The 25,431-nt window shown below is 40.2% G+C and overlaps 1 protein-coding gene across 3 annotated transcripts; it reads left to right on the top strand.

Moving 5' to 3' along the window:
* The first annotated feature begins 1,252 nt into the window (after window positions 1–1,252).
* Window positions 1,253–25,072, top strand: FAM76A (family with sequence similarity 76, member A). Of its 3 annotated transcripts, XM_006862230.1 has the most exons (9): window positions 1,336–1,416; window positions 2,609–2,673; window positions 6,172–6,226; window positions 8,172–8,324; window positions 13,032–13,189; window positions 17,150–17,236; window positions 21,584–21,719; window positions 24,331–24,432; window positions 24,949–25,035. In XM_006862230.1, exons 1-9 carry the CDS (start codon window positions 1,336–1,338, stop codon window positions 25,033–25,035), a joined length of 924 nt encoding a protein of 307 aa, XP_006862292.1. The 3 variants fall into 3 exon arrangements, with proteins under 3 accessions (XP_006862293.1, XP_006862292.1, XP_006862294.1); XM_006862231.1 differs by lacking the exon at window positions 17,150–17,236 and having other exon boundaries at window positions 1,253–1,416; window positions 24,949–25,072; XM_006862232.1 differs by lacking the exons at window positions 8,172–8,324; window positions 17,150–17,236.
* The last annotated feature ends 359 nt before the right edge of the window (window positions 25,073–25,431 follow it).

Raw genomic sequence — 25,431 nt, 5'->3', positions numbered from 1 at the left:
ATATACATCTTTATGGGAGCAGAAAGCCTCATCTTTCTCCGTTGGAACAGTTAGTAGTTTCGAACTGTTGACCCTGAGGTTAGCAGCCCAGAGCTTCTTTGTTTCAAAGACAGTAGATACTATCTAAGGACAAGGGCCAAGAATCATAAAAACTCCCTCAATTTCAAAAAGCTCACTTTGGGGGAAAGCTGCAATTAGTACCTTAGTGGCAGTTAGCATAACCCAAAGAAATCTAAGCCCAAAAGCGGCTCCAGGGCAAGGATTTGGAAAGGTCATCAATGTTGGAGCTTTGCCAAAGACTCAAGAACAGTAAGTCCATAATTCTCTGGGCGGACCATTCATACATCAAGCTTGGAGTCGCAGAGGAGCAGAGCCAGAAGGGTGTGGTTTGCTTTTTTTAGGGGGAGGGGAGCGGTGCGGGACAAAACCCTTCAGGGAAACTCTAGGTAGTTGTTCAATGAGGGAAGCTGGGGCATAAGTAGAGAAAATGGGGTGGGAAGCAGGACGATTGCATACCACCCCGAGGGGGCACTCTTAAGGGATGGAAGGCCTCTCTTTAATATCCTGTCTCTTCTTCCTTGGAAGACTGCCATTTCTCTAGTATCCCTTTTCCGCAGCATGAGGGTGCTCTCTCAGGGGCCTCTCCCTTTCTCTCTGGAAGTCACTGGCCCTAAAAGTCCCCTCCTTTAGGGATCTCAAAGGGATGAAATCCCCCAAGTCACCCTTCAGGGTTTCCTCTTCTCCTTTGGGTGGAAGTGCTAAGGCCCTCCAGTCCTAGAGATGAAGGGGTTTTCTGACTAGCCCCCAAGCTCTTCAGGTAAATTCAACAATAAACTGGACTAGGTTCCACCACACTCCTCCCACTTCCTGAGGGCAGTTCCGTGGAAACCAAAAGATCACAACTCAACAAAGGTCTCGCGAGAGCCGTGGGTACGCCCGCGACCGGGAAGAGGAGGAGCGAGGGCGGGAACGCAGAGCCAAGTAAGAGCGAGCCCGGCGCTTCGGATATCGCAGTCTGAAGACCGCCGCTCCAGGCGACGTCCCCGCGTGACTGCGCTTTACATAATCGCGGCCTCGCGCGTCACAAGTGGCGTACAGCTGTCAAGACCGAATCAGAGTCTTCCAAAGCCCCGCGTTCCGCCCTTTTTCTGCTTGATCGACATCAAAATGAACCAGTGACCCGGCATTCACCGTCACTGCGCCCACCCTGCTCCGCCCGCGCCTGCCCGCCTGGCGCAGCTTGTAGCTTGTCGCCGCTGCCGCCAGATTGTGCTTCAGACTGTCAGATAAAGCAGCGGGCCCCCAGCGGGGTGGTGAACACAGCCCGAGCAGGACATGGCGGCGCTCTACGCCTGCACCAAGTGCCACCAGCGCTTCCCCTTCGAGGCGCTGTCTCAGGGGCAGCAGCTGTGCAAGGTGTGCGGGCTGGGGCGGCGGCCGGGAACCGGGGAAGCTGCAGGCGCGGCCGGGAGCTCCTAGTTCTTGGGAATACCCTGAGGGTCTCGCGGGCTGGGTGTGGCAGACCCGTCTTGCTGCCGAGCAGCTCCCGCCCAGCTGGGGGGCCGACGGGGCACGTGGGGAAGTCCCAGGTCCTGGCGGCCGGCGTACTCCGGTGCTTAGCAACCGCGGGGGATTGTTCTCCGACCCCGTGAGGTCGGGGGAGGGGAGAACTGGTACCCTGTGTGTTGCTGATCAGCCGTAGCTGGGATCCTTTTTGGGCTTCCCGTATACCGCGGTCTCCCTGCCCCTCCTGGGACTGAACTCTAGTGTAAGGTGCTACTTGGGAGAAGCATGTCGAACGCGGGCCCCACAGTGGCACTCTGCAGTGAGTCCTAGAATCGAAGGTGACAAGTTTGTATAGAAAACCTCCCAATTAAGCACATGAAGCAAAAGGGTGATTTTTCATTTTCCTGTTGGTGGCCTTCGGTTCTCACCCTAACCTGCTGCTGATCATTGTTTTTTGCCCCTGAAGGGCCAAGTTGCCTTTTTCCAATTATACGTTTCCTGTTTAAGTGTATAGAGGTACTGTGAGGCAATAGTCACCTAGCCAGCTGGAGAGTGATGTTGAGCTATGCCCAATTAATTCCGAGTTTGTGTCTCTTACGTGGATAACTCAGAATTGTATGTCACTGTTCCCTCAACCGTGACCTTTTGCCACTATTTAAACAAATAGTAGATTGGAGAGAACTTAAGTGCTTCTTTCTTTCTTTTTTGGCTTCAAAAGATGTTTATATACGTACATATGTATATTTAACGTTAAGTAAGTTTTATCTTCATTAAATTGTCTTATTTTAATTCCGCACTTTAATTTTACAAGTCAACTTGTTCAAAATCACAGTGGCCTAAAATCCAGGGCTTCTGGTTCCCAGTCTTGGGCTTTTTCAAGAATACATTTACTTTACAGTTTAATTTCTTATTTACTGCTCACATGAATGTTTTATGATGGGCAGGGCAGTGTCAATATTACAGAAGATAAAAATAAGGCCTGTAACTGTTCAAAGTTACTCAAAATACAGTGGCTAGGCTAGGATTAGTACCCAGGTCTTCTGCCTCCTGGTGTGGGCTGTTTCCATTTGTGATCACCTTTTAAATTATATTTTCATTTTAGGAATGTCGGATTGCACACCCTGTTGTGAAGTGCACCTACTGCAGGACTGAGTACCAGCAGGAGAGGTACATTTTTGCTGATCATGAAAGATGTTAATTGGCTTTTTCTACCTAAAATCTGTAATCAGCTTCATTTTTATATTATTGTTATTGTCATTGTTATTGTTAGGTGCCTGAAATCACTTCTGACTCATAGCTACCTATGTGTAACAGAGCATTGCCTGGTCCTCTGTTACCTTCACAATCCTTGCTGTGTTAGCCCATTGTGTCAACTGCTGTGTCAGTTTTAATATTTGAATGTTATCACTTACATTTCAGTGTGCAGATCTGTGATCAGTTTCATTGTAATTCTTTAATCAGTCAATCACATTATAATACACAGAATCTGCAGTGTCTTATACTACATTGAAGGATCTGCCCAATGTATTATAGTACACATTTTGTGTCTTAATTATTTCCACTGATTGCTTACATTTTTTAAAAATATTTTTCGTATCTTTGATCGGTTTTGTATCATAGTTATAATTTTCTTTGCAGTAAGAAATAATCCCCAAACAGCAAAACATTAGCTTCTTGTTCTAGTATGTTTTATACACAGAACTTGAAGAATGCATAAGCCAGAAGAAAATACTTTTGGAAATTTGACAAATCCTGATAAAGGTTTCATTAGTCCCAGTCACATTGGAAACTCACTTGCCTTCATACTTTTCCTTGCATCACTCTCACTTTCAAAATGTGAAAAGAACCTAGTTGTGAGCCTCTTGGGGAACTTTTTGATAGCAAAGTGGCTTATTGGTATAGCAAATTCAACTTTTGTGGAACTACAATTATAGGTGATTCTGCTAACTTACACATAGACTTAGATACCTTATTTGAATCAACTTCATTTTCATTTTTGTCATTATCTTTGGATAATTTCAAGCGTAAAAAAGACTGTAAGAATTCAACAGTAAACATCCCTGTATCCACTACGATAAGCATTGGACTGTGGATCACAGGGTCTGTGGTTTGAGCCTGCCAGCTGCTCTTTGTGTAGAAGATGAGGCTTTCTGCTCCGGCAAAGATATAAAGCCTCGGAAACCCTATACAAGGTGGTTATGAGTTGGGACTGACTCAGTGGCACTTAACTATTTAGATTCTACAATTTACTAGTCCTGGTGTTGTGCTATAGGATAAGCACTGGCCTGCTTACCACAAGGTTGGCAGTTCAAACCCACCAGCCTCTCTTGGGAAACCCTGTGCAGGGTCACTATGAATTGCAGCAGATTTGACAGCATTTTGGTGTGGTGCTGTGGGTTAATGCGCCAGACTGCAAAGCCATTTGAACTTCAAGGTCGGTGGTTCAAGCTCACCAGCTGCTCCTTGGAAACCCTATACAGGGTTACTATGGGTCAGAATCAACTCGACGGCACTTAATAACAACAACAATCCTTGCATTGGTCTGTCTTATTTTTTATCAATTTTAAACTTGTAGACATTATCATACTTTACACCCAAACACTTCAACATGCATATCTATCATTAACTAGAGTTCAGTATTTGTTTACACTTCATTATTTTAGAGGTGAAATTTGCATACAGTGAGAAGTTTTCAAATCTTAAGTACATTATTTGGTGAGTTTTAATAAACAGTGTATACCTTTGTAACCCCTATGAAGAGTCAAAACATTAACATCACCCTGTTAAGTCATATCCTGTCCTATCCCAGTCAATTCCAGCACCCTCATTCCCTCCAAGAAACCATAGATTCGTTTTGCCTGTTCTAGAACTACATATTAATGAAATCATACTCTAAGAGCTTTTTGTCATACTTTTTACATTTAGGTATAAACTCCATCTTGAATTAGTTTTTGTGTGTGGAATGAAATAGGAACTTCAAATCTTACACCAGACACAAAAATTCATTCAAGACGGATCATAGAAATACCTTTTCTTTGCATGTTTTCTAAGATGTCAGGAGCATTTGTATATATGGGAACTTCCAAAAGTTTGTGGGGAAATTCCATTATCTTTTAATTCCATTTTTCTTTGAACTTTTTGAAGCCCCCTTGTATACACATACACCCCTGTTCTTCAGTGATGAATCTGTGTGTAAACCAAAGTGTCATTTCAACATTACAGAATCATTGTTTCTAAAGTTCAGGGGTTTTGTGTTTGTTTTAATTGTATTTTACTTTTTGTACTATCTTTTTTAAATGGCAGAAAATTGCCCTGGAAAATACTTTACTTGAGTATCTCAATTTAAATGTTGGAGCTATTGTTATTCTTGCTGTTTTGTTGTTTTGTCTTTTTAAATTTTGTGGTCACTTTCATAGAGATTGTGTGGGGGATATAATTACAAAACAGAATAGTCTGGATTTAAAAATACGTATTTTTATTTTTAGCCATAGAGTGTTATTTCAACTACTCTTGCACATCAAGCATGTGTAAGACTTTATTTGGAAAGGTTTTCTTCCCTAAGACAGATTAGTTCAGTTATTTAGTTAATATTATTAATTCTAGATCTTCACAAGATAAAGAATGTTTTTATTTGTGTTAATTATTGTTAAATGCCATACGACCCTGTATAGGGTTTCCGAGGAGTCGCTGGGGAGCTTGAACCGCTCACCTTGCCAATCAAACCAACTTTGCAGTCCAGCACATTAACCCACAGCACCACACTAGGACTCCTTTTGTCAATTAGATCTTTAGAAATTGGGAATATTGACATCATCTGGGATGGTGGTACAGATAGTTAATATGCCCAATGCTAACCAAAGTGTTAGAGGGTCAAGTCCACCCAGAAGAAAGGCTTGGTGATAGACTTCTTTATGTGTGTGTGATAACTTTTTGAAAAAAACAGGCACTGTTTGTGGAATTCAGTCCGACTGTAACACACATGGGGTTGCCAGGAGTTGGAATTGGCTCGCCAGCAGCTGGATAACTTGAAGACTAGAGCTTGGACAGAGTATTGTCAACATGAATAGAATCTCTGCATTTATTTTCCGGACAACGTACATTTTTTTTCTTATATCAAAAATTTTCAGCTGTTTATCTGAATTGAGATTTTTTTTTTCTTCCTATTAGTCCATTTCAATCTAATATTTTGCGCATTCTCTCCTTACCTGATCATTTTACTTAGTGATATGCCGTAATCAGAAAAAGCTCATTCTCAATTTTAACCAAAGCCTTCTTTTAAAGCACCATTTTATCTGAGATTGTTGTTGTTGTTAAGTGCCGTCAAGTCGGTTCTGACCCATAGCGACCCTGTACAGGGTTTCTGAGGGTGTAAATCTTTATGGGAGTAGAAAGCCTCATCTTTCATGAATATCCACATAATTCTGTTGAAATAATGAAGAGTTATTGGCCAGATAGTCATACTTTAATTGTTTCAACCATATCTTACCTTAGCACATAGGAGATACTTCAAAAAGTTTATGGAAAGTTTTCATTGTCTTTTATTTTTCCACAAACTTTGGAAGACTTCTCATATTCCTTTGGCTTAAAGAAGAATCGGTTTTCAACTGTCCTAAATAAAACAGCTTTTCTATTATAAAAAGCTTATATCTATTTCTTCCTTAACAGTAAAACCAACACAATATGCAAGAAATGTGCTCAGAATGTGCAGTTGTATGGAACGGTAAGTAGAGTTTCTCTGTACCTAACAGTGAGTACTTGGCTCTCTTAGAAATTTACTTTTCTGTGGGCTGTTACTATCATTGGAAGGAGCCCTGGTGGTAGAATAGTTAAGTGCTAACCACAAGGTTAGCAATTTGAACCCACCCACCCCTCCATGGGAGAAAGCTGTGGCACTCTGCTTCTGAAAAAGATGTACAGTTCCACTCTGTTCTGTAGGGTCATGTGAGTTGGAGTTGACAGTGGGTTTGGGGTATGGGGGGAGTTTATTAATGTAATTATAATTTTTTGGAAGAATAAGTTATGTGTAAGTACTTTCTCAAGTTTTGGGTTTTGAACTGAGCTAAAATTTAATGTTAAGGAGTTGTGTGTTTATACTCTTTCTGCCAGGATTATGATTTTAATTGTCCTTGAGAGGCTTTAGTGACCAGAATGTAAAGAAGGAAAAACTGAATCTTCTGACTTAACCTATTTGTTTGTAACATTTGGCTATATTCATTTTGGTGAATAATTTTGTTCACTTAATGTTAGGGTTCTATATACACTGTGTTGTTATAAGTATTCTCCTAAGATGTTTATATGTTGATAACAGCAAAGAGGCCTTTTTAGAAATTTGGAAGCACTTACTGGTTTCTCCAGAGCTGGGTCTGTTGAATTTCTCATAAAAATCACACCATATACACCAGTGAATTTTTGTTATTTATTCATTTATGTATTTTAAAATCAATAGTCTTGTGCAGAAAAACAATTTTTATATAGCATTTGGAACTGAGGTTCATTTGACCAGTGTAAAAGCAAATTTATGAAGTTCAGAGTATATTTTTACATTACTGGTGTGGTGCTGTAGGATAAGCACTGGATTGCTAATCGCAAGGTTGGTGGTTTAAACCCACCAGCCACTCCTTAGAAACCCTATACAGGGTCACTATGAGTTGCAACCAATGTGAAGGAAATTAACAACAATAGTGGACTATATGGAATCCTGGTATAGTACTATAGGATAAACACTGGTCTGCTAACTGCAGGGTTTGTGGTCCAAACCCACCAGCTGTTTTTGGAAACTCTATACAGGGTTGCTATGAGTTGGAACCAATTCAATAGCACTTAATAACAAATAGACTGTATGAGAGTAAGTAAAAAAGTAATGCTACACATGTTTCAGTTAATACATGCATGGATTTATTCTAAACAAAACGTGTCTAAACATGTCTCTGTGATCATTGGAAGGCTACAGACAAGTTCTCTCAGGAATGCACTTGTTTTCATCTTATAAAGGTGCCTTCAAAAAAAAAAAAAAAGGCCCACCAAAACTGTGGCTTTCCAAGGGATTTGCTGGGCCAGTTTTAATTCAAGACACATAGAAGGTTATGGCAACTCTTTTTAGGGATCCCGAAGCATAATCTTAATAGAGTTTCTTGAAGGACACAGGATAATCAAAGGGACTTACTATATAAAAGTTTTAAGAAAATTGGGACGTACATTGATAAAAAGGCCCAGAAAGTTGCACTGAAGAATTTTTAATCCATCACAACAAGGCACCTGTTCGTTCTTAAAGGGCAGCAGGGATCTTCCCATGAGAATTTCATTAGGAAATTCACTCGACAACCCTTTTCAACCTTTTTATTCCGAAATTCAAGAAACATTTAAACAAAACATGATTTGAATCTCTGAAGGATACCAAAACTGCTGTTTTGACATGTTATAAGTCAAAGAGTGCAGAATTCTTGGGAAAGGGTTAGAGATGGAAATGCTGTCTTCTGAAATGTATAGATGGAAGATATTTTGAGAAATAATTACTTCCTATTTTGATTTTTTTTGTTTGATAAAGTTTCCTATGATCTTACAGCAATACTTTTTTATTTACCCTCATATAATAATAGTTAATTGCTTTAAAAAATGCATTGGTATTTTATAATATGCTTATTTGAACTTGTTTTTTTCCTCTTAAGCCTAAACCTTGTCAGTATTGCAACATAATTGCAGCATTTATTGGCAATAAGTGCCAGCGCTGTACAAATTCAGAGAAAAAGTATGGACCACCATATTCTTGTGAACAGTGCAAGCAACAATGTGCATTCGACAGGAAAGACGATAGAAAGAAGGTAAATTCCTGTGTTTGTCTTGATTTAAAAATTTTTTTTTTCTTTTCTGTGAAATTAAAGTAGTAGCGCTGTGGGCTAATGTGCCAACTGCAAAGTCATTTGATCAACAAGGTTGGTGGTTCAAGCTCACCAGCTGCTCCTTAGAAACCCTATATAGGGTCTCTATGGGTCGGAAATGACTCGACAGTACTTAACAACAACAGCAATTGTGTTAAAAGGTATATAATCAAGAGAAATTTCTCAGTTGAGCTATAATTTCTATTATTGACCTTGAAGATATTCAAGGTTTGTTATCTTCATTTTATCAAATGAGTGAGGCGTTCTAACATTTCATTGTTTCACATTTCATGAGAACCTGAATTACAGTGATCAATATCCATATGTAAGTGGGTTAGTGCTGGCAAAATTCTTTGGAAGTCTATAAAGGAGAGATTGTGACTTCAGTAAGATATAATAGTATTATCAGTTTTACTGTTGACTCTTTAAATGTTTCTGTCTGTTGAAGTTACAAAGACCACAAGAAAATGGCGTAGAGAAAAGCTTTGTGTATGGTAGTACCTTGTGTGTGGTAGAATCAGAAGTTTATTATATGTAACTCTCCTGTTTAACGTCCTCCAGTGACTTCCAGATGCCCATAGAATAAAATCGAAACTTCTTCCATGGCCTGTAAGACCCATGCCCACCTTTCAGTCTCATGTTCCATCATATGTGCAATCTTTGACATGTTCCAGACACACTGGCTGCCTTTCAGTCTTTCAGACTTAACAGTCTCATTCTTGCGTTTGCACTGACTGTCCTGCTTGATAAACCTTTTCTTAGAGTTTCATGACTGGTTCCTCGTGTCAGGTCTCAGATGTCACCTGCTCATAGAGACCTATAAGCAGTTCCCTCGACAATATTATCACATCACTTTCTTTTATTTTTTCATAACATGGAACAGTATGAGAAATTATCTTGTTTACATGTTTGTCTACCTCACTAGGATGTAATCTCTTTGTCCATGTTGGTCTTTGCAATCCTTCCAGTAGCCTGGCACATGGTAGGTGCTCAATATTTATTGAATGAAAGGACACAATTTACAATCTCTTTTATTTGTGACTAGACGTGTTTAACTCTTAAGAACTGTCTCTTACTAACCAAATTCATTAATTTACGATGGGAGGATATAACTTTTCAGTGACCAGAATACTCCTGCCTACTAACCACGGTACCTGTGTGTTCCCTGAATCAAGATACTGGAGAAGCTGAATTTAGTAATCAGGAGATAGTGTACAATATTTGGAGTGCAAACCTTACAGTTCCACAGACATGGGTCCCTTCCAATTCCTAGGGCTAGCTGAGTGATCCTGAGCAAGTTACTTTTTCTTGTTTTGTATCAATTTCCTTATCTTTCCAATAGGGAAATGGGGAGATTTAATTGAGATAAGTATAATTGAACACTTAATTTTAAGCCTGGCACATATACAGATAAAGGACAGCAATACACAAATCAAATGTCTATCTGTATTATTGTTTATTGGAGCAGGTAATTTTTATTGATCTTGTTATAATAGAATTCACTTTCTGTTTCCTTGGTTACAATTCCATTTTAAGGGTTTGGATATATACAAAGGGACTTCAAAAGATTTGTGGAAAATAGAATTTGAAAGATAATCTAATGTTTCCACACGGTTTTTTGAAACACACCCCCTCCCCGCTGCATTTCACACATCCTCAACCAAATGTTGATGAATTTTAGGTCAGGCAGGCTAAAGTAGTGATGAAAAATGGGTGATACGGATTTAGAATGCCTGGTTTCAAATCTTGGTTCTGTCACTTAACTGTGTGCCTTTGGGCAAGTTAATCTGTACCTTTCCTCATCTGTAAAAGGGGGATGGAAGGTTATGAAAGTTGAGTTGTGTGTAAAGCCCTTAGACTAGAATCTGAGATGTGATAAGTAATCAGTGCCTGCTGTGATGAGTTGTTTTTAGTAGTTTTATTCTCAAGAGGGTTTCTTTGTGTGTTTTTCAAGTTTATATCTTGATTGGTAAGGTTTGGCAGAGATCTAAAATAAAGTGTACGATGGCCCTGTGTGTGGATTTCATGTATAATGTGCTCTCTTTTAGTGGCATTCTCTTGTTTTCAAACTCTTTTCCTCAGTAAGGCCTTCTGTAGTGTTTTAAAATCAGGCTTCCAGGTTATTTTTCATAACTCTGAAATGAACCAGATTGAAGTTTGATCTCAAAGTATGCTTATATGTTTATTAACTGAACCAGACACCGTTCTAGGTGTTATAAATACACTAGTGAATTAGACAGACAAGACCTTCCTCTGCTAGAGATTACATTGGTGCATGTGAGAGAGAGATGGATAAAAATAAACAAAGAAATAAATTAGCATAGATTTTTTTTATCTAAGTGCTCGAGAGAAAAGAGTTTATAATAGTGACTGGGGAGAGAAGCCTAGGTGGCCCCTATGGAATAATTCTACTCTGTAGCACATGGGACTGCCATGAATTGAGAGACGGCTTGACAGTAGCTAACTACAACAGCATGAATACACTTTAGATCTTTTAAGAGTAACTGGGGAGACCAATTTAGATTGGGCAATCTGAAGGATCTCTGAAGCAATAACATTTGAGCTGAAACTAGAATGAGGTGACACATGAGAAAAACAGAAGGAAGGCAGAGTAAACAAGGGGCTGAGAAAGGAAATGAGGTTATAGAGGCAGGTAGGGGCAAGATTTACATCTGTGTAAACCATGGTAAAAAATGGCTTTTATAGTAGATAACTGTGAGAAACCACTGGGTCTCAGGGGGAGGAGGGACATGAGATGTACTTGTAAGAAGCCCCCTGTGGTGGTTGTGTGGCAGTGGTCCTGAGAGCACATTTGGAAGTCTCTTACAGTAATGAAAGATAAGAATGGCTTCACTGGGATGGAAGCAGTAGGACTGGAAAGAAGTGAATAGGCTCAGACTGGTGGACCTGCTGCTGTGTTGAAGGATGCGAGGCAGAGAGACTTTGGCTGATGTTGATGTGAGAATGAGCACCAAACCATCCCTCCCACAGCCTTCTTAATTGGATTTGTAAATTTATTGCAATGGCCACACGGAACTCAGACACCATACTCAGCTTTGCGGTTTATAATTCAGGATCGAAAATGCTCGAGGCACAGTTAGTTATTCCAGTCAGGACAGCTTCTCTTCAGCTGTGCCCGCAGGCAGGCCTCTCTCTGCCCAGCCAGTGTTACAAAGCTCTTTTAGAGCTGCTGATAAATGCCCATAGGACACACCACTCTACCAGAAGCCTCAACCTGAAGGCACTCAGCTCTAGCTTTGTGGGACAGCAAACCTAGCCCCCATTTAACTGTCTGGAGGCACCCCACTCTGCAAGCAAGCCTCCTGCCCAAAGTCACTGAGGTTTACTTGCTCCTTGGGCTGGGAAGCCCACTGCTCTGCTAGTGTGCTCATTCTTGGTTCTGCTCTCCCCTGTCACTCTTATGGTATCACAGCTTTCTGTCCCTAGGTAAAGCAGGTTCCGTACACAGGGATCTCTGGGTCCAAATGACATAGTCCACACCTGCTCTTCTTTGAAGGGAGTGAGATCCCCATCCTCCTGCTTCTGAAATGGCTCATTTTATACACATTAAAGAGTTCCATGTTTTTACAATCACAGTTAACTCTGCTAACCACTCACAACTGAATCTTACAGCCTATCAGCATCTTCTCCCACCTTGTCTTACCCAGACTCAACAGGACATAATGTTGTTTGGTGGTGGTTATAAACTGAGGCCAAAACAGACATTAAATAATTTACTACACCACAGCTAACAATATAAAACCACTTAGGTATATGATGATGTTGCCTACCCACATTCAAAATGGGGCCTAAGATCTAATTACAGGAATAAATGAAACTATAAAATTCCATAAAACATCAGCATATTCCCTCCCCAAACGTGGGTAATTCTAGTCAGCCCTGCTACCACATTTCCAACTCATTTCCCTAGTAATGGTTTTGCCACAAACTTCATAGGATTGTAGAAGCTGCACTCTGCTTTCCTAGCCTTGCACCCGTGTCTCTGGTGTAGAACTCCTTCTACCCAAAGAAGTTGACTCTTTGTGGTTCAACAAAGTGCTGTGGTGTAGGCCACTACCAGATCTGGGTCCTTGGAAGTTCCTCACCCATTTGTCTTTCTCTGGGGGTATTCTTGCTAGCTGAGAAAAAGTATTCATTTAGTTTTACAAAGTATTATAACTGAAGTGTAGATTTTACATTTCATCTTCAATCTTTTCTTGTTCCTGTTGAGTTTTCCTTAATGAGCACCATGAGGATGTTTGTGTCTTTGAAATTCTTTTGGGAACTTTGCTCTGAGCTAAATTTGCTAAGTCAGAGTAAAACAAAAGAAAACTATACATGAGATTGCAGCGGATATCTTTCAATGAAGCAACTTTTACATGCCTGGTATCTGGCTGAGGGCCTTACAGATGTTATGTCACAAAATCCTTGCAACAGCCCTTGGAGGTAGTACTATTATTCGTCATTTTACAGATGAGGGAACTTGGAGCCTGAGAGAGCTCAAGTGACTCAGGGGCCTAAGGTGACCTAGCTCATAAGTGGCAGCACTGGTACTCAATCCAGGTGCTCTAGCTCCCAGCGCTCTGGTTCTTACTGTCTGCATTCATTAGTCTATTCCTTCCTCTTTACCTTTCTCTCCTGGTCTTTCAGGTAGATGGAAAATTGTTGTGTTGGCTGTGCACACTCTCTTACAAACGGGTCCTTCAGAAGACCAAAGAGCAGAGGAAGCACTTGAGCAGTTCTTCCCGGGCTGGCCACCAGGAGAAGGAGCAGTACAGTCGACTGAGTGGCAGTGGTCATTACAACAGGTAAGCCTAAAATGCCCACAAGGACTAGAGATGTTTACAGGTCAGAAACACACACTGCCCTGACAGTCATGGAAAATACCATTTTGTATATACTTTACTGTCCTTTTCTCTTTAGTTACTAGCCTATAGGGAAAATTTGTCAGATTTTACAATCTATATCTTTGCCGGGCCAGAGAGACTCCTGAATTTATTGTGCCTGAAAGGTTTACGGAACCTACTTCACTGTTACATGTAGTGTTTTCCTCACCTTCAGAGTGGATCATTTCTGTAGAAGATTGGACAGTTCATTTTCTGAGAGATGAGACCTGCTTTTATATATAATTGGCCAGGAAGGTTGATAGGTGTACCAAGTTAGTCCTTGTGGAATGCAGTTAAAAAAAAAATCCTTTCACTGTTGTCTTCAGCTTCCTTACAGAGTATCTGCAGTGCGGTTAAGAGTTCTAGCTCTGGATTGTATTTTAGCTTTGCCAAATTCTCTGTGTGGCTTCTTGGATGTGTTTTCTTATCTGTAAAATGAGCGTTGCTCTGAAGATAAATTACACAGCGGAGTCATGCATGGTATAACATCTGTTCAGGCAACATCAGACTGCTTAAATATCTGTAGTCCCATAAGGTCATAATGTTGTTGTTGTTAAGTGCCGTCCAGTCATTTCCGACTCATAGTGACCCTGCATAGGGTTTCTGAGGAACAGCTGGGGAGCTTGAACAAGCTGCTACGTACTATAGTACAATATGTACTATAATGGTATAGTACCCATATAACCTAAGACGTATGTCTTGATAGTCATAATAAATGCCTTTGTGACTGGCTTTGTTATGCACTGTACTTTCTATCTGAAAAAGGTACTGTATAAACTGTAGGCTTCAACTCGTAGGCAGCAGCATCCAGTCTCATGGACCACACCTCTCAAGTGTTGTAGCATTACTTCTCTGTTTCATTTTCTTTCAAAAACATTACCCGAGGTGCATCATGGCTCCCAAACCCAGCAAAACCAGTGCCAGTGAGGGCAGCAGCGAGAAACAAAGGAGAAGTATCGATTTGGAAGTGAAGCCGAAGGTTATTAAATAGCAGGAAGGTGGAAAATCAGTGAATGCTGTTATTTATCATTTAGGCATGGTAGAGTCGACAGTCCTGATGATCCTCAAAACCAAAGAAGAAATTCTTCAAACCTGTTAAAGGATCAGCTTCACTGAAAGCTATGAGGCTAATAAAAATGCCAAAGGAACCTGTATCAACTATAGGGAAATTGCTAACGGTGTGGATTAAAGAACAAACACTAAACCAAGTCCTTCTCAGCACACTGACTGCCACTGCTAAGGCATGAAACTTGTTCAAGGTGCTTACAGAAAAAGTAGGACCCAGTCAATATGTTGTTCACACATTGTCTAAGTCCTATAACGTCCTGTTTCACATAACATAGATATTAAGTGATGCATGACAGTACATACATACATAGTCCTTTTTTTTTTTTAATGCCATATAGGAAGCATTTAATATGTTTAAAAGATATTTTTCTATTACCATTATGATTTTATTTGTACAGTCCAGAAATATTAAATACCCTGTTGAGGGACCCTGCTGGGAAAGCATAGGTGAATAAAACAGGCATGCTGTTTTCCAAGAGCATGCAGTCTAGAGGGGAAAACAGACCTACAAGCTAGTCATCCCAGGATAATGCAGTGGGCACCACAGTGGAACTATGTAAGATAGAAGCATGAGCTATAACTGCCTTGGGAAATTAGGCAAAGAAGGCTTGGAGAAGGACTTAGACTGGAACTGAATCTTAGGATAAATCAGAATCATCAGATAAGGAATGAGCAGAAATATTCTAGGCTGAGGGAATAGCAAAAGTCTGGAGGTCTGAGCCCACATGGAACCCTGGAGAGCTGCAACTTAGAGTTGATGGTTAGGAGCTGGGGAATGGCAGGAAATGGGGAGTGGCAGATTCAAGAAGAACTTTGGAGGGACGAATTATGAGAAATATATAATTTGGTGAGCAAGTAGATGGTCTAGAGTTGGGTAAGTCGAGGATAATTCCAGGTTTGTACTTGGGTAGGTCCTTAACAGAGAGAGCATACAAGAAGGGGAAGTGAGAAAGTTCAGTTTTGAAAATCTGAGTTTGCAGCACCAGGAAGAATTATTTAGTAAGGATTTATCTTGAAACTTAAAGAGGCTTGGGCTGGAGCAAGAAAATAGGCAGAGTCACTAGAATATGGGCCGCTGATAGCATATAAGAATCATTGGAGTATTTAAAAATAGGGATTTCTACAACAACCCCAATGTTTAACTTAGTACAATCTAGAGTCCTGGTGTGGCACTACAGGATAGTGGACTGAACTGCAGTGTCAGCGGTTCAAACCCACCAGCCTCTCCTAGGAAACCCTATGCAGGGTTGTTTTGAGTCAAAACAGACTTGACAGCGCTTATCAACAACAACAGGGTAGAGTGGATAAGCACTGGACTGTGAACTACATGGTCAACGATTTGAGCCCGCCAGCTGCTCTGTAGGAGAAAGATGCTCCCACAAGGATTTGCAGTTTTGGAACCCTTTACAGGCTTGCTATAAGTCGACACCAATTAGATGGCCCTTGACAACAATAGCAATAAGGATGGCATAGAGGACTCTGTACTGTGACATAATCATCCCAGATGATTCAGGTGCAGTGATCTGGGGAACAACATTTCCAACCACTATGATTGTTGTCATTAAGTGTCAAAAGTAAAGTCAGTTGTAAATCTTAGTGATCCTGTATAGGGTTTCTGAGGAGCAACTGGTGAGTTTAAGCCAACAGCCTTGCGGTTCAAACCAACCTTATGGTCAAGTACTTATCCTATAGTGCCACAACAGGATTCCAAGTGGCCAGTTGTTGTTGTTGTTAAGTGCCATCGAGTCGGGTCCGACCCATAGCGACCCTGTACAGGGTTTCCGAGGGTGTAAATCTTTGCGGGAGTAGAAAGTCTCATCTTTCTCCCGCGGAGCAGCTGGTAATTTCGAACCGCTGACCTTAAAGTTCACAGCCCAATTCGTAACCACTACACTACCAGAGCTCCTCCAAGTGGCCAGTATCTGTCCAAAATTACATTCTAACCTTGATTTTAGAAAAGAACACTTGTGTGCTGTGATAGCTAGTCCTTAAAGCTCTTGGATGGTATAACTTAGACAGGAGGCTGAGACCACACTCTAGGAGCACTCAGTGTCATGGGATGGACAGAGACTAAGCAAAAGTAAGAGGATGATCAAGTGAGGAGAAGGTTTCCATACAGATGGTGTGGTCAGCGGTGTCAATACTGAAGAGCAGTCAAGTAAGAAAACGTTGAAAGCTCCGTTTGAGTTTGGCAATTGGACATTAATTAAAGTTGGAAGGGTTGAAGCCCAAAGATAGACTTTTAGCTTTTGTTTCAGAATCAGATTTACAGGGTGAACTTACTGGAAATAAAATAGATCTTTAGTCTTATTGTGGGATATCAGTAGGCTCACAAAATAGTGAAGAAATGGATTAGAGGCTCATAATAAATACGTCAGCCTGATTTCTAGTCCTAGCTCCACAATTAATGAGGTTTGTATCAGTTAACCTTGATGAGTCTCAGTTTTTGAAAAATAATATAAAACTTTGTCTATTCCTCACAAACTTACAAGATGCATGAGACAATGACTAAAAGTTTTTAAAACTATAAGACACATTTCTTACAGAATTTTGAATGATTCTATTCTCATAGTTATTAATAAAGCCAAGTAATATTTAATTAAGACCAATAATCTTTTTTTGTGCTATGGAAACTAGCAACTTACACATCCAGGACTTATAAAGTAACACATTGGTGGATTTGGAAAATCAAGAATAGTTAGCTCTTACATAGAACTACGGTCTTACATTGGTTCTGTTTGATAGACTTGCATTGTGATGTTTTATTTTTCTTTGATTTCTAATTTGTGCCTTTCTATTGATTGCCTTTCAAAGCCAGAAAACACTTTCTACATCTTCAATCCAAAATGAAATCCCAAAGAAAAAGTCCAAGTTTGAGTCAGTCACAATCAATGGAGACAGGTAAGCTAAGTTGGAGTGTGTGTATATGTTCAGGCTTCTGCCTGAAATACATGCACAGTTCCTAAGATAGGAGTGCAGTGCATTTTAGGGTATGCCTTGGAACTAGTCTGTGGCTGTCAGCAAACCTCTTGGGGGTGCTACAACAGCAACTTGATATCTTATAATCAAGTATTACTAATTTTGTTTACGCATCTAATTTCATCACAATCGTTTTTAAATGGATTTAATGGCAGTTGAATTCTGCAGTTCACAAGATAACTAACTGCCGTACGCTAGTTCTAAGGTGTCAACAGCTGGACACGTTCCATTGTGATCTGTGTCGGAAGCCTGTGCCAGGCAGAACAGCAGTCAGTCTCGGGAGGCAGAGCAGTGACAAGTTTGAGTGAGGGCAGTGTTGTTCAGTCTGTGAGGGTTAATCCATGTGTTCAGTAACACATAGCAGGGCAGATTTCCAATCAGAAGACAGTGAGATGTGTTCAGATATTTTTATTTCATTTTAAACCTGTCTAAATGCATACGTTTATTCCTCGCTTTCCTCTCTCCTTCTCAGCGATGCTTCCTCTTACGAGCTGCTTTGTCCCAATATCCAGAGTGCCCCATCCGGGTTGGTGCAGTGGGCTGCTTCCCAACAGAGTCTTGGGGCCAACCACTTTCGTGTTCCTCCAGGCCTGGGCATCCTGAAGTGAGACCACCTGACATACTCTTCCCTAAAGTCCTTGGAATCATCTCCATTCTGGAAGCTCCTCCTTCACGGTTCTCCCTCCCCGCCATGGTGGCTGTGGGGGCAGACCTCCATATAGAGTTAAAGGGCTGAATTTTGTTCATTTAGAGAAGCATTGTGAAGGGTACCTCTTTTCCATGCCTTCTTCATTAGATTGATTTCAGATCCCACCAGGTATCTTCTTGACAACTAGTTTATTGATTTTGAACTTCTTGAATTAAATCTTCTGAAAATGTGTAACTTCGATATTCAGATTACATGGAGAAAGGAACCATCTTCATGGTCAGTTTTAATGTTTGTCTGGGCAGCTCGTCTGGCTATTCTGAAGGAAGTAGGTGGAGAACAGGTTGTCCTATCACCGCCTCCAGGGTGTGTGGTCCTGCAAAAACCACTTCAACAAGTAAATCTTTCTGATGCCCTGCCCTGCCTTTACAAAGGCTTCAGCCAAGATCTGGGGCCTTAAAGACTCATCATTTATATTTTGTGGTTATTTATTACCCAGACTTTATATTTGAACCACCTAGTAAAAGGCTCATTCATAACATTTAGTTTAACCAGCCAATTTTTAAAGGTTACCGTCTATTAGCTTGTTTTACTCTTGAGATATTGCTGCTATTCTTGCTGTCCATTGCTACAGATACACCAGGCTAAAAGCTCACACTTTCTGTTCAGACTGTTTGATTGCATCTGGTCACCAGCAGTGACTATTCTCCTCAAGTAAGATGCTGATTCTTGGTGACTTAGATATGTGGTCTTTCATGATGTCCTCTGAAAAAGATGCAAAAATATAATTTCCTTGAAATGTATACACTAATTTTTAAAAGTAGTTTACTCTTTCAGTGTGGAGATTTGGAAAAGTTATGTATTGCCACAAAAATTGTTTTCAGACATAGACAAGTTCCATATGAATGTTCCTGCATTAGCAATTTAATCAGTATGATATGCTTATTTGCATTTCTCTTTTGTATGTACATAGCATAAAGTAAATTCAGTTTTTTCTATCCCTTTTTTCTTTGACTTCTATACCAACTGCTATCAGTCTTATTTCTAAAATATCTTTTGTTGTTGTTATCTGTTTTTAATTAGTTAAATAATTTGCTTTTCAGGCCTCACTTTGAAAATATTGATAGGCTTTTTAGTTTATGCTTATTCTTTAATTTTTCTTCCTTCATATATTCTATAATTTGCTTCCTAATGTTTTTCCACTGACCTTCCTATACTATCACATTTTCTTCTCATGCTTATTTCTTAATATTGAGGCATATCTGATTAGTTTTCTTCCTCCTCTTCTTTAGCCACTAGCCTTCCTGTCATAGATAGAATACACCATCTTAACTTTCTCTAATGGCGTCTCTTCTAGTTGCATTTTTTTTTTTTCAATATTCTCTCAAACCCATGGCCTTCCTCTCAATATTTCTTAATTTTTTCTAAATTGTAATAATTACAATAAATAATTCTAAATTATAAAAAAAAAATTTTTTTCTACTTGAAGGAAATCTGGGTTCATCTCTAGCTTTCCCTGAGCATACATAAAGTCCACTTTTTAATCATATTTGTCTGTTGCTTCACAAGGCAATAAAAGTACAGCCTCAACAGTGGGTGGTACCCAGGAACACCTTGAGGTTCATTGACTTTAAAGGACATTTCTTTTCTCCATGATGTGGTTGTTGTTGTTAAGTGCTATTGAGTTGGTGCCGACTCATAGCGACCCTCTATAGGGTTTCCAAGGAGTGATTGGTGAGTTTGAACCACTGACTTCATTGTTCAAACCAACCTTACGGTCCAGTGCATTATTCCACATTTATGCCTGAGAGATTAGACTTGTTCTGTAAGGTCTTTGAGGACAATACTAGGACCATTGGGTAGGAATGACAGGGGTGCACGTTTTGATTCAACCGGAAGAAAATTGTTCTATAATAAACACTTTTGGGATGGACAGGTTTTCTGGAGAAATAGTTCCCTGTTGTTGAAGGTGGTTGGAAAGAAGCAGGATTTTATTTTCTGCCTTGCTAACACATCTTTTTTCATTTTCATTCCCAGTAGTTCTGACTGAACCAGAAGTTAGAGTTAAGAGGTAGCAAAGCCCTCTCTCAAGAAGCAGGGAAAACAATATTTGGGGCTTTAGGGACAACAAGAAGTTACTTAGGCTAGCCCCATTACTCCATTCATCACAGTAGTTTAGGTTTAAATAAACTCTTTTGAGTTTAGGACATAGTTCCTTGGGGAGTATTGGATGTTAGGCTACCTCGGGATCTAAAACGAGTGAAGACTATGATGGGTCCTTTCAATCGTTTTCTTTCTCCTACATGTTTAGTTGGAATTATTTTGCGTTTTCTTTTGTGTTTTCCAGTAATTCTACATGTTTATCAATTATGAAACCATTGACATTATCTCCAGCTGACATGCTTCTCAGATGAATCATGTAGACTGAGGGAGGGAGAATATTGTAATCAATGGACTGCTGCTTTTACTTCTAGCCATAGAAATGTTTGACTTAGTAACTGAAGACGTATGGTACAGTGGTTAGATTTGCTGTTTGAAGTTTCTACCTGTATAGAAAAATGCAGGTTTCTAGGGATGGAATAAGATGTAGGAAAGAACCAACAGCACGGGGAAACTCTGAGCCATTGGTTTGTTGATACAGGAGCTGGGAATTGGTATTTCCCTGTCTAGGAAGACCATTAGGTTTGTGTTTTAATGATAAAGTTGCCCTGAGAAAAGTAAAGCACTTCCTTTGGGAAGTTTCAAGAGAAGGGCAGGGTTTGACTTTCTAGGCATCTTGTTTTGAGTCTAAGAGACCTCTGAGCAGCCAATGAAACCTGTGCATCCTTACCCCAGAAAACACTCACTGTACATAACATTTTAGAGGTTCACAGATTACCTGAAACTGGCACCATTTAAGAGTCTCTGCGGAAAGGACATATGAAGAGTTCACTTGGCACTTCGCCAAATGGTGCTCACACTCCTGGGAGGAATCTGTGGAATCCCCAGGTAGTGATGTGACTCTGAAGTTGGCCACCTCCTTGTCCCTTTCCAAAGTGTCAGAGGGTTCTTCATATTGAAAATGACAGCAGGCAAAATGTAGTATAGGGCAAATTGGCTTCCTTCCTATTCATTTAACTTTCATCATAGCACCTTCTTAGCATCTGCACCAGATCACAATGCTTTGAGCATGGAGAAGACGGAGCTGAAAGATGAGCTTGCTGGGGAAACTGTATGGCAAAGACTTACAATTTATAATCTGTCCAGAAGTCAAGGGAAGTGATCTAATCACAATTTATGATTGTTTGATCTATAAATCATTCAGAATCTTCAATCAACCTAAAACAGAATATTCTGGACTCTTTGTATGCTGTGATGTGGCATATATGTTAGTCCTAAATGTAAGAAAAGATGCTTTGTGGCTGTTAGAGTGTTGTCGTTTTGGGTCTAGTTACCGGATAACTAGCTTACAAGTACAGTTAACAAATGCTATTGAGTCTGGCTTGTGTGAGACATTGTGCTCGATGCTGGGAATTCAGGTCATTCCTGCTCTTGAGGAGCTTGCAGTCAAGTGGCCAAGATGTATCTTTGGGTAAAAGTGTATCCATCCACGTTATGATTTTTCCCCTTCATTTTCCTATCAGCTTTTCCCCAGACCTGGCTCTGGACTCCCCGGGCACTGACCACTTTGTCATCATTGCCCAACTAAAGGAAGAAGTGGCCACTCTGAAGAAGATGCTGCATCAAAAGGATCAAATGATTTTAGAGAAAGAGAAGAAGGTATGCTTTCGTTAAAGCTTGTCAGACCAGAATGATGCAAGGCTGAAGCATGTGGTGTGGAGCATGATGAGAACACTTAATATTTCCATTATTACCATGGGAGAAAGGTTCTGTGGCAATGTTGGGATATCCTAGAAAGATATTAGCTGTCTACATCTTAGGGAGAGGCTAGCTGTCTGCCAAGATGACTCATGGACTTACATTACCTTGGGGAATCCAGTCAAGTGGGTTCAGAAAGTGGATTTTTCTCATTTTGCGGGTAACCTTTGTGTCTCAAAAATGATTCATGTAACCAAGCTTACAGAGATACGGTCTAAAACCACAACATTCACCTCTTAATTCAGAGTTTGTTGTTGTTAAGTGCCGTGGAGTCGGTTCCGACTCATAGCGACCCTGCACAGGGTTTCCGAGGCTATAAATCTTTACGGGAGCAGAACGCCTCATCTTTCTCCCGCGGAATCGCTGGTAGTTTCCAACTGCTGACCTTGCGGTTCACAGCCCAATTCGTAACCACTACACTACCAGAGCTCTAATTCAGAGTTGGGAACAACAAAATACTACAATTTCAACATTGGCTGCCTTGGAAACCAGGTTATTACCAGTGAACATACAGTTCATGAAGTAGTTATGTAATTGAAATGTTCAGTGCTCTCCTGCTAAGAGAACTTGATGTCTCCATCTGTTACTGAGATGGATGTGTCATGGGACAGTAATACTCAAAGTATGTAGACCAGGTGAGCCATCCTCCAGGATTCTTCTGTCACTACACTTCCATTGCTGACCACTCGCTTCCTGAGGGACCCACTTATTAAACATGTAAATATCTTCAGTGGCACCTTACTTTGGTCTGAGAGATATCTTTATTCATCAAGGAACTGTTTACATCTTTTTTTCTTATCCATGTCTATTATTTATCTTATTTTCAGTTTCTAGGAAAGTTTCTCATTTTTACCTTAATGTATTTGATAACGTTCAGTTTGCTTATTGAGTATTTACTATGTGCCTGGCTCTAGTCTAAGTGCTGTATCTCTATTAAGGCATTTATCCTCATAAAAACTGAATTATTACTGATAAAGAATTCCCCTAATATTTTTTCTATTAGGGTTCCAACCACCTCCTGGTTCTATTTTTTTTTCCCCCCTGAGGCTGTATATTATCTTGTACCAAGTTCAGAACTCTAAGATTCATTTTGAATGGCTAAGAAAACATGCTAAAATCTTAACATGCTCTCCCCATCTACTTTCTACCTCATTTTAGAGGTAAGGAAACAGATTCAAAGAGGTTAAATAACGTGGCCAGTTCACATAGTTGGTAAATATCAGAACAAGGGAAGGAACCCACCTTTCTGACTCCACTTTTCTCCACTGTAGTACGCTTCCTCCTCCCAATAAGGTGGAGAGTCATGCTAAGAGACCCATGTTCTTCCCACCTTACTACATGACTGGCAAATGAAAGTGGACCCCCTAGTATATTCTCTTCATGGATTAGATTGGCACTTAAAAGAAATTTTAAAAATAAGAGATCAATGAACACTCATGCTTCTACTGTTTTGAAAAATGACAGTTTCAAAAGGAGCAAAACCAAACAGTGGATTGTTTCCCACAGCTTCCAGGGTCAAGGTCTTCGAACCTCTGCTTAGAACCCAGGCTTTTCTGCATCCCACCTGCCTGTCTCTAGCCTCATCTACCACTCTCCACACTCATCTGAACAATCTCTTAATTATCTCTGCCTGTGCCCATGATGTTCTCTTTGCTTGGATGCTTGTCTTACCTCCTGTGGCCTGTTGCTCCTTGAACCTCAAAACTCAGCTCACATGTCCCCTTTGATTTGGATGTCTGTCTGTACTCCTTGAATAGCATAGTCAGCAGGAGGAGACCTAGGATCTGAATTCTAGCTCTGCCTCTTGCTAATGTGGTGTCTAGTTTTGGCCACATTACTTAGTGTCATCTGAGCTTCGGTTTCCCCATCTAGAAAATGAGAAGAATAATATTACCCAACAGAGTTATCGTAGGATTAAATGAAGTAATATAATCAAAGCCATTTGCCTGGAATATGATAAGAGTAAGAATTTCATGACGTTGTAGCAGCTATTATTCTGTGGCTTCTCTCAAAACATCATATAATCATTGACTTATGTGGAGGTGAGCATGTAGAGGACGTTTGGCATATATTAAATATGTTGTTAAATGTCATAGAGTCAGTTCCAACTCATAGCAACGCTGTATAGGGTTTCTGAGACTATACATCTTCATAGGAGCAGAAAGCCTCATCTTTCTCCTGCAGAGCAACTGGTGGGCTCAAACCATGGACTTTGTGGTTCTCAGACCACGGCTTATTGCATAGAGCCACTGTACTCACACATTAAATATATAAAATCTTAAAAAGCTTGCTAATGATAGTTAAATGTTAGAACTGCTAATTCAGTATTGTGTGAATCTTCAGGAAATCTTTAGAAAAAAATAGGATACAGAACTCCCTGGCCTTGATCTAGTTGTGGCTCTGTAGGAGACCTCTCCTTTTCATTAATTTGGCCAGGGGGCATTTAGCTCTTAAATACCAAAACATTTCATCGAACAGGAATTTCTTCTGGTGACTGCTTTTGTCCCCTCAGATTACAGAGTTGAAGGCTGATTTTCAGTACCAGGAGTCTCAGATGAGAGCCAAAATGAACCAGATGGAGAAAACCCACAAAGAAGTTACAGAACAGTTACAGGTAATTGTTGATTTTTATATGGTAATTCTTGTGTATTTAGCTGATTGCATTTTAAATGATTATCCCTTAGATTTTTTTTTCTCAAAGTAGTTGACATATTGTACGAATCTACTTTATTGATAACTTTCATTGTTTCACTTTTGAATGGTCTCTGTTTTCTTCTTCTTCTTCTTCAAAAGCTGGAATTTTAAAATGTGTGTTTCGATTTTTGTGTAACCCAGATGTGATTCCAGATGTCTGAGTTATACATTTTGTTTATCCAACACACTAAGTCACTCCATTTGTTTGTTGGTGTTGCATAAAGCATCCTTTTGTAATAGTGGGTCCCAAGAGTACACTGATGAACCTCCAGTACAGACCGGCTTTTATTTTCTTTTCCTGAATCAAGTGACAAGTGTTTCTTAACCTCTAGAATTCTGGTCATCTCTCCCTGATCCTCTATATCGTCTGCACTTGTTCTGCATGAAAAATATGTCCTATGCTGTTAAAAACTTCCTTCTTGCTCTGATATTTTAGGCCAAAAACCGAGAACTTCTGAAGCAAGCAGCTGCCTTGTCCAAGAGTAAGAAGTCCGAGAAGTCAGGAACTATAACTTCTCCATGAGAAATCACCAGGAGACTACCCAGCAACAGCTGATGGAGTGCTGGTTTGGATTGGAGAGCTAACTGTTCTCTGGGAGTTGCAAGCTTTCTTAAGAAATCTCTATTTTATTACAGTCATCTTCCTCGTGCGATTGCAGTGGGCTGACTGAATGGGAACAACTGGTTTGTGCTGCGCTAGGACCGCATGTTTGAATGTGTGTGGAGGCTTAATCTCTTGTTCTTTCTTTGTCTTTCATTCTCGGTACGACTCGTTAGGTTTGTTGGGTGTGTTTTGTGTGTGTGTGTGGTTTTTTTTTATTTTTTATTTTTTTGTGGTGTTTTATTTGTGGTGTTTGCTGCTCATAGTTATGTGCAGAATAACTTTTTCCCCTATCATATCCTGCCATACCCATGAGCA

Source organism: Chrysochloris asiatica, unplaced genomic scaffold (genome assembly GCF_000296735.1).
Source record: "Chrysochloris asiatica unplaced genomic scaffold, ChrAsi1.0 scaffold00047, whole genome shotgun sequence".
NCBI lineage: Eukaryota > Metazoa > Chordata > Mammalia > Afrosoricida > Chrysochloridae > Chrysochloris > Chrysochloris asiatica.
This window is presented reverse-complemented; position numbering and strand designations above follow the sequence as displayed.

Excerpts from the sequence above, each read along its gene's own strand:
- FAM76A (XM_006862230.1), top strand. The coding sequence starts at position 1,336 with ATGGCGGCGCTCTACGCCTGCACCAAGTGCCACCAGCGCTTCCCCTTC. Across the intron at positions 13,190-17,149 it reads GGCAGTGGTCATTACAACAG|CCAGAAAACACTTTCTACAT; the intron begins GTAAGCCTAAAA and ends TGCCTTTCAAAG. Across the intron at positions 24,433-24,948 it reads AAGTTACAGAACAGTTACAG|GCCAAAAACCGAGAACTTCT; the intron begins GTAATTGTTGAT and ends CTGATATTTTAG.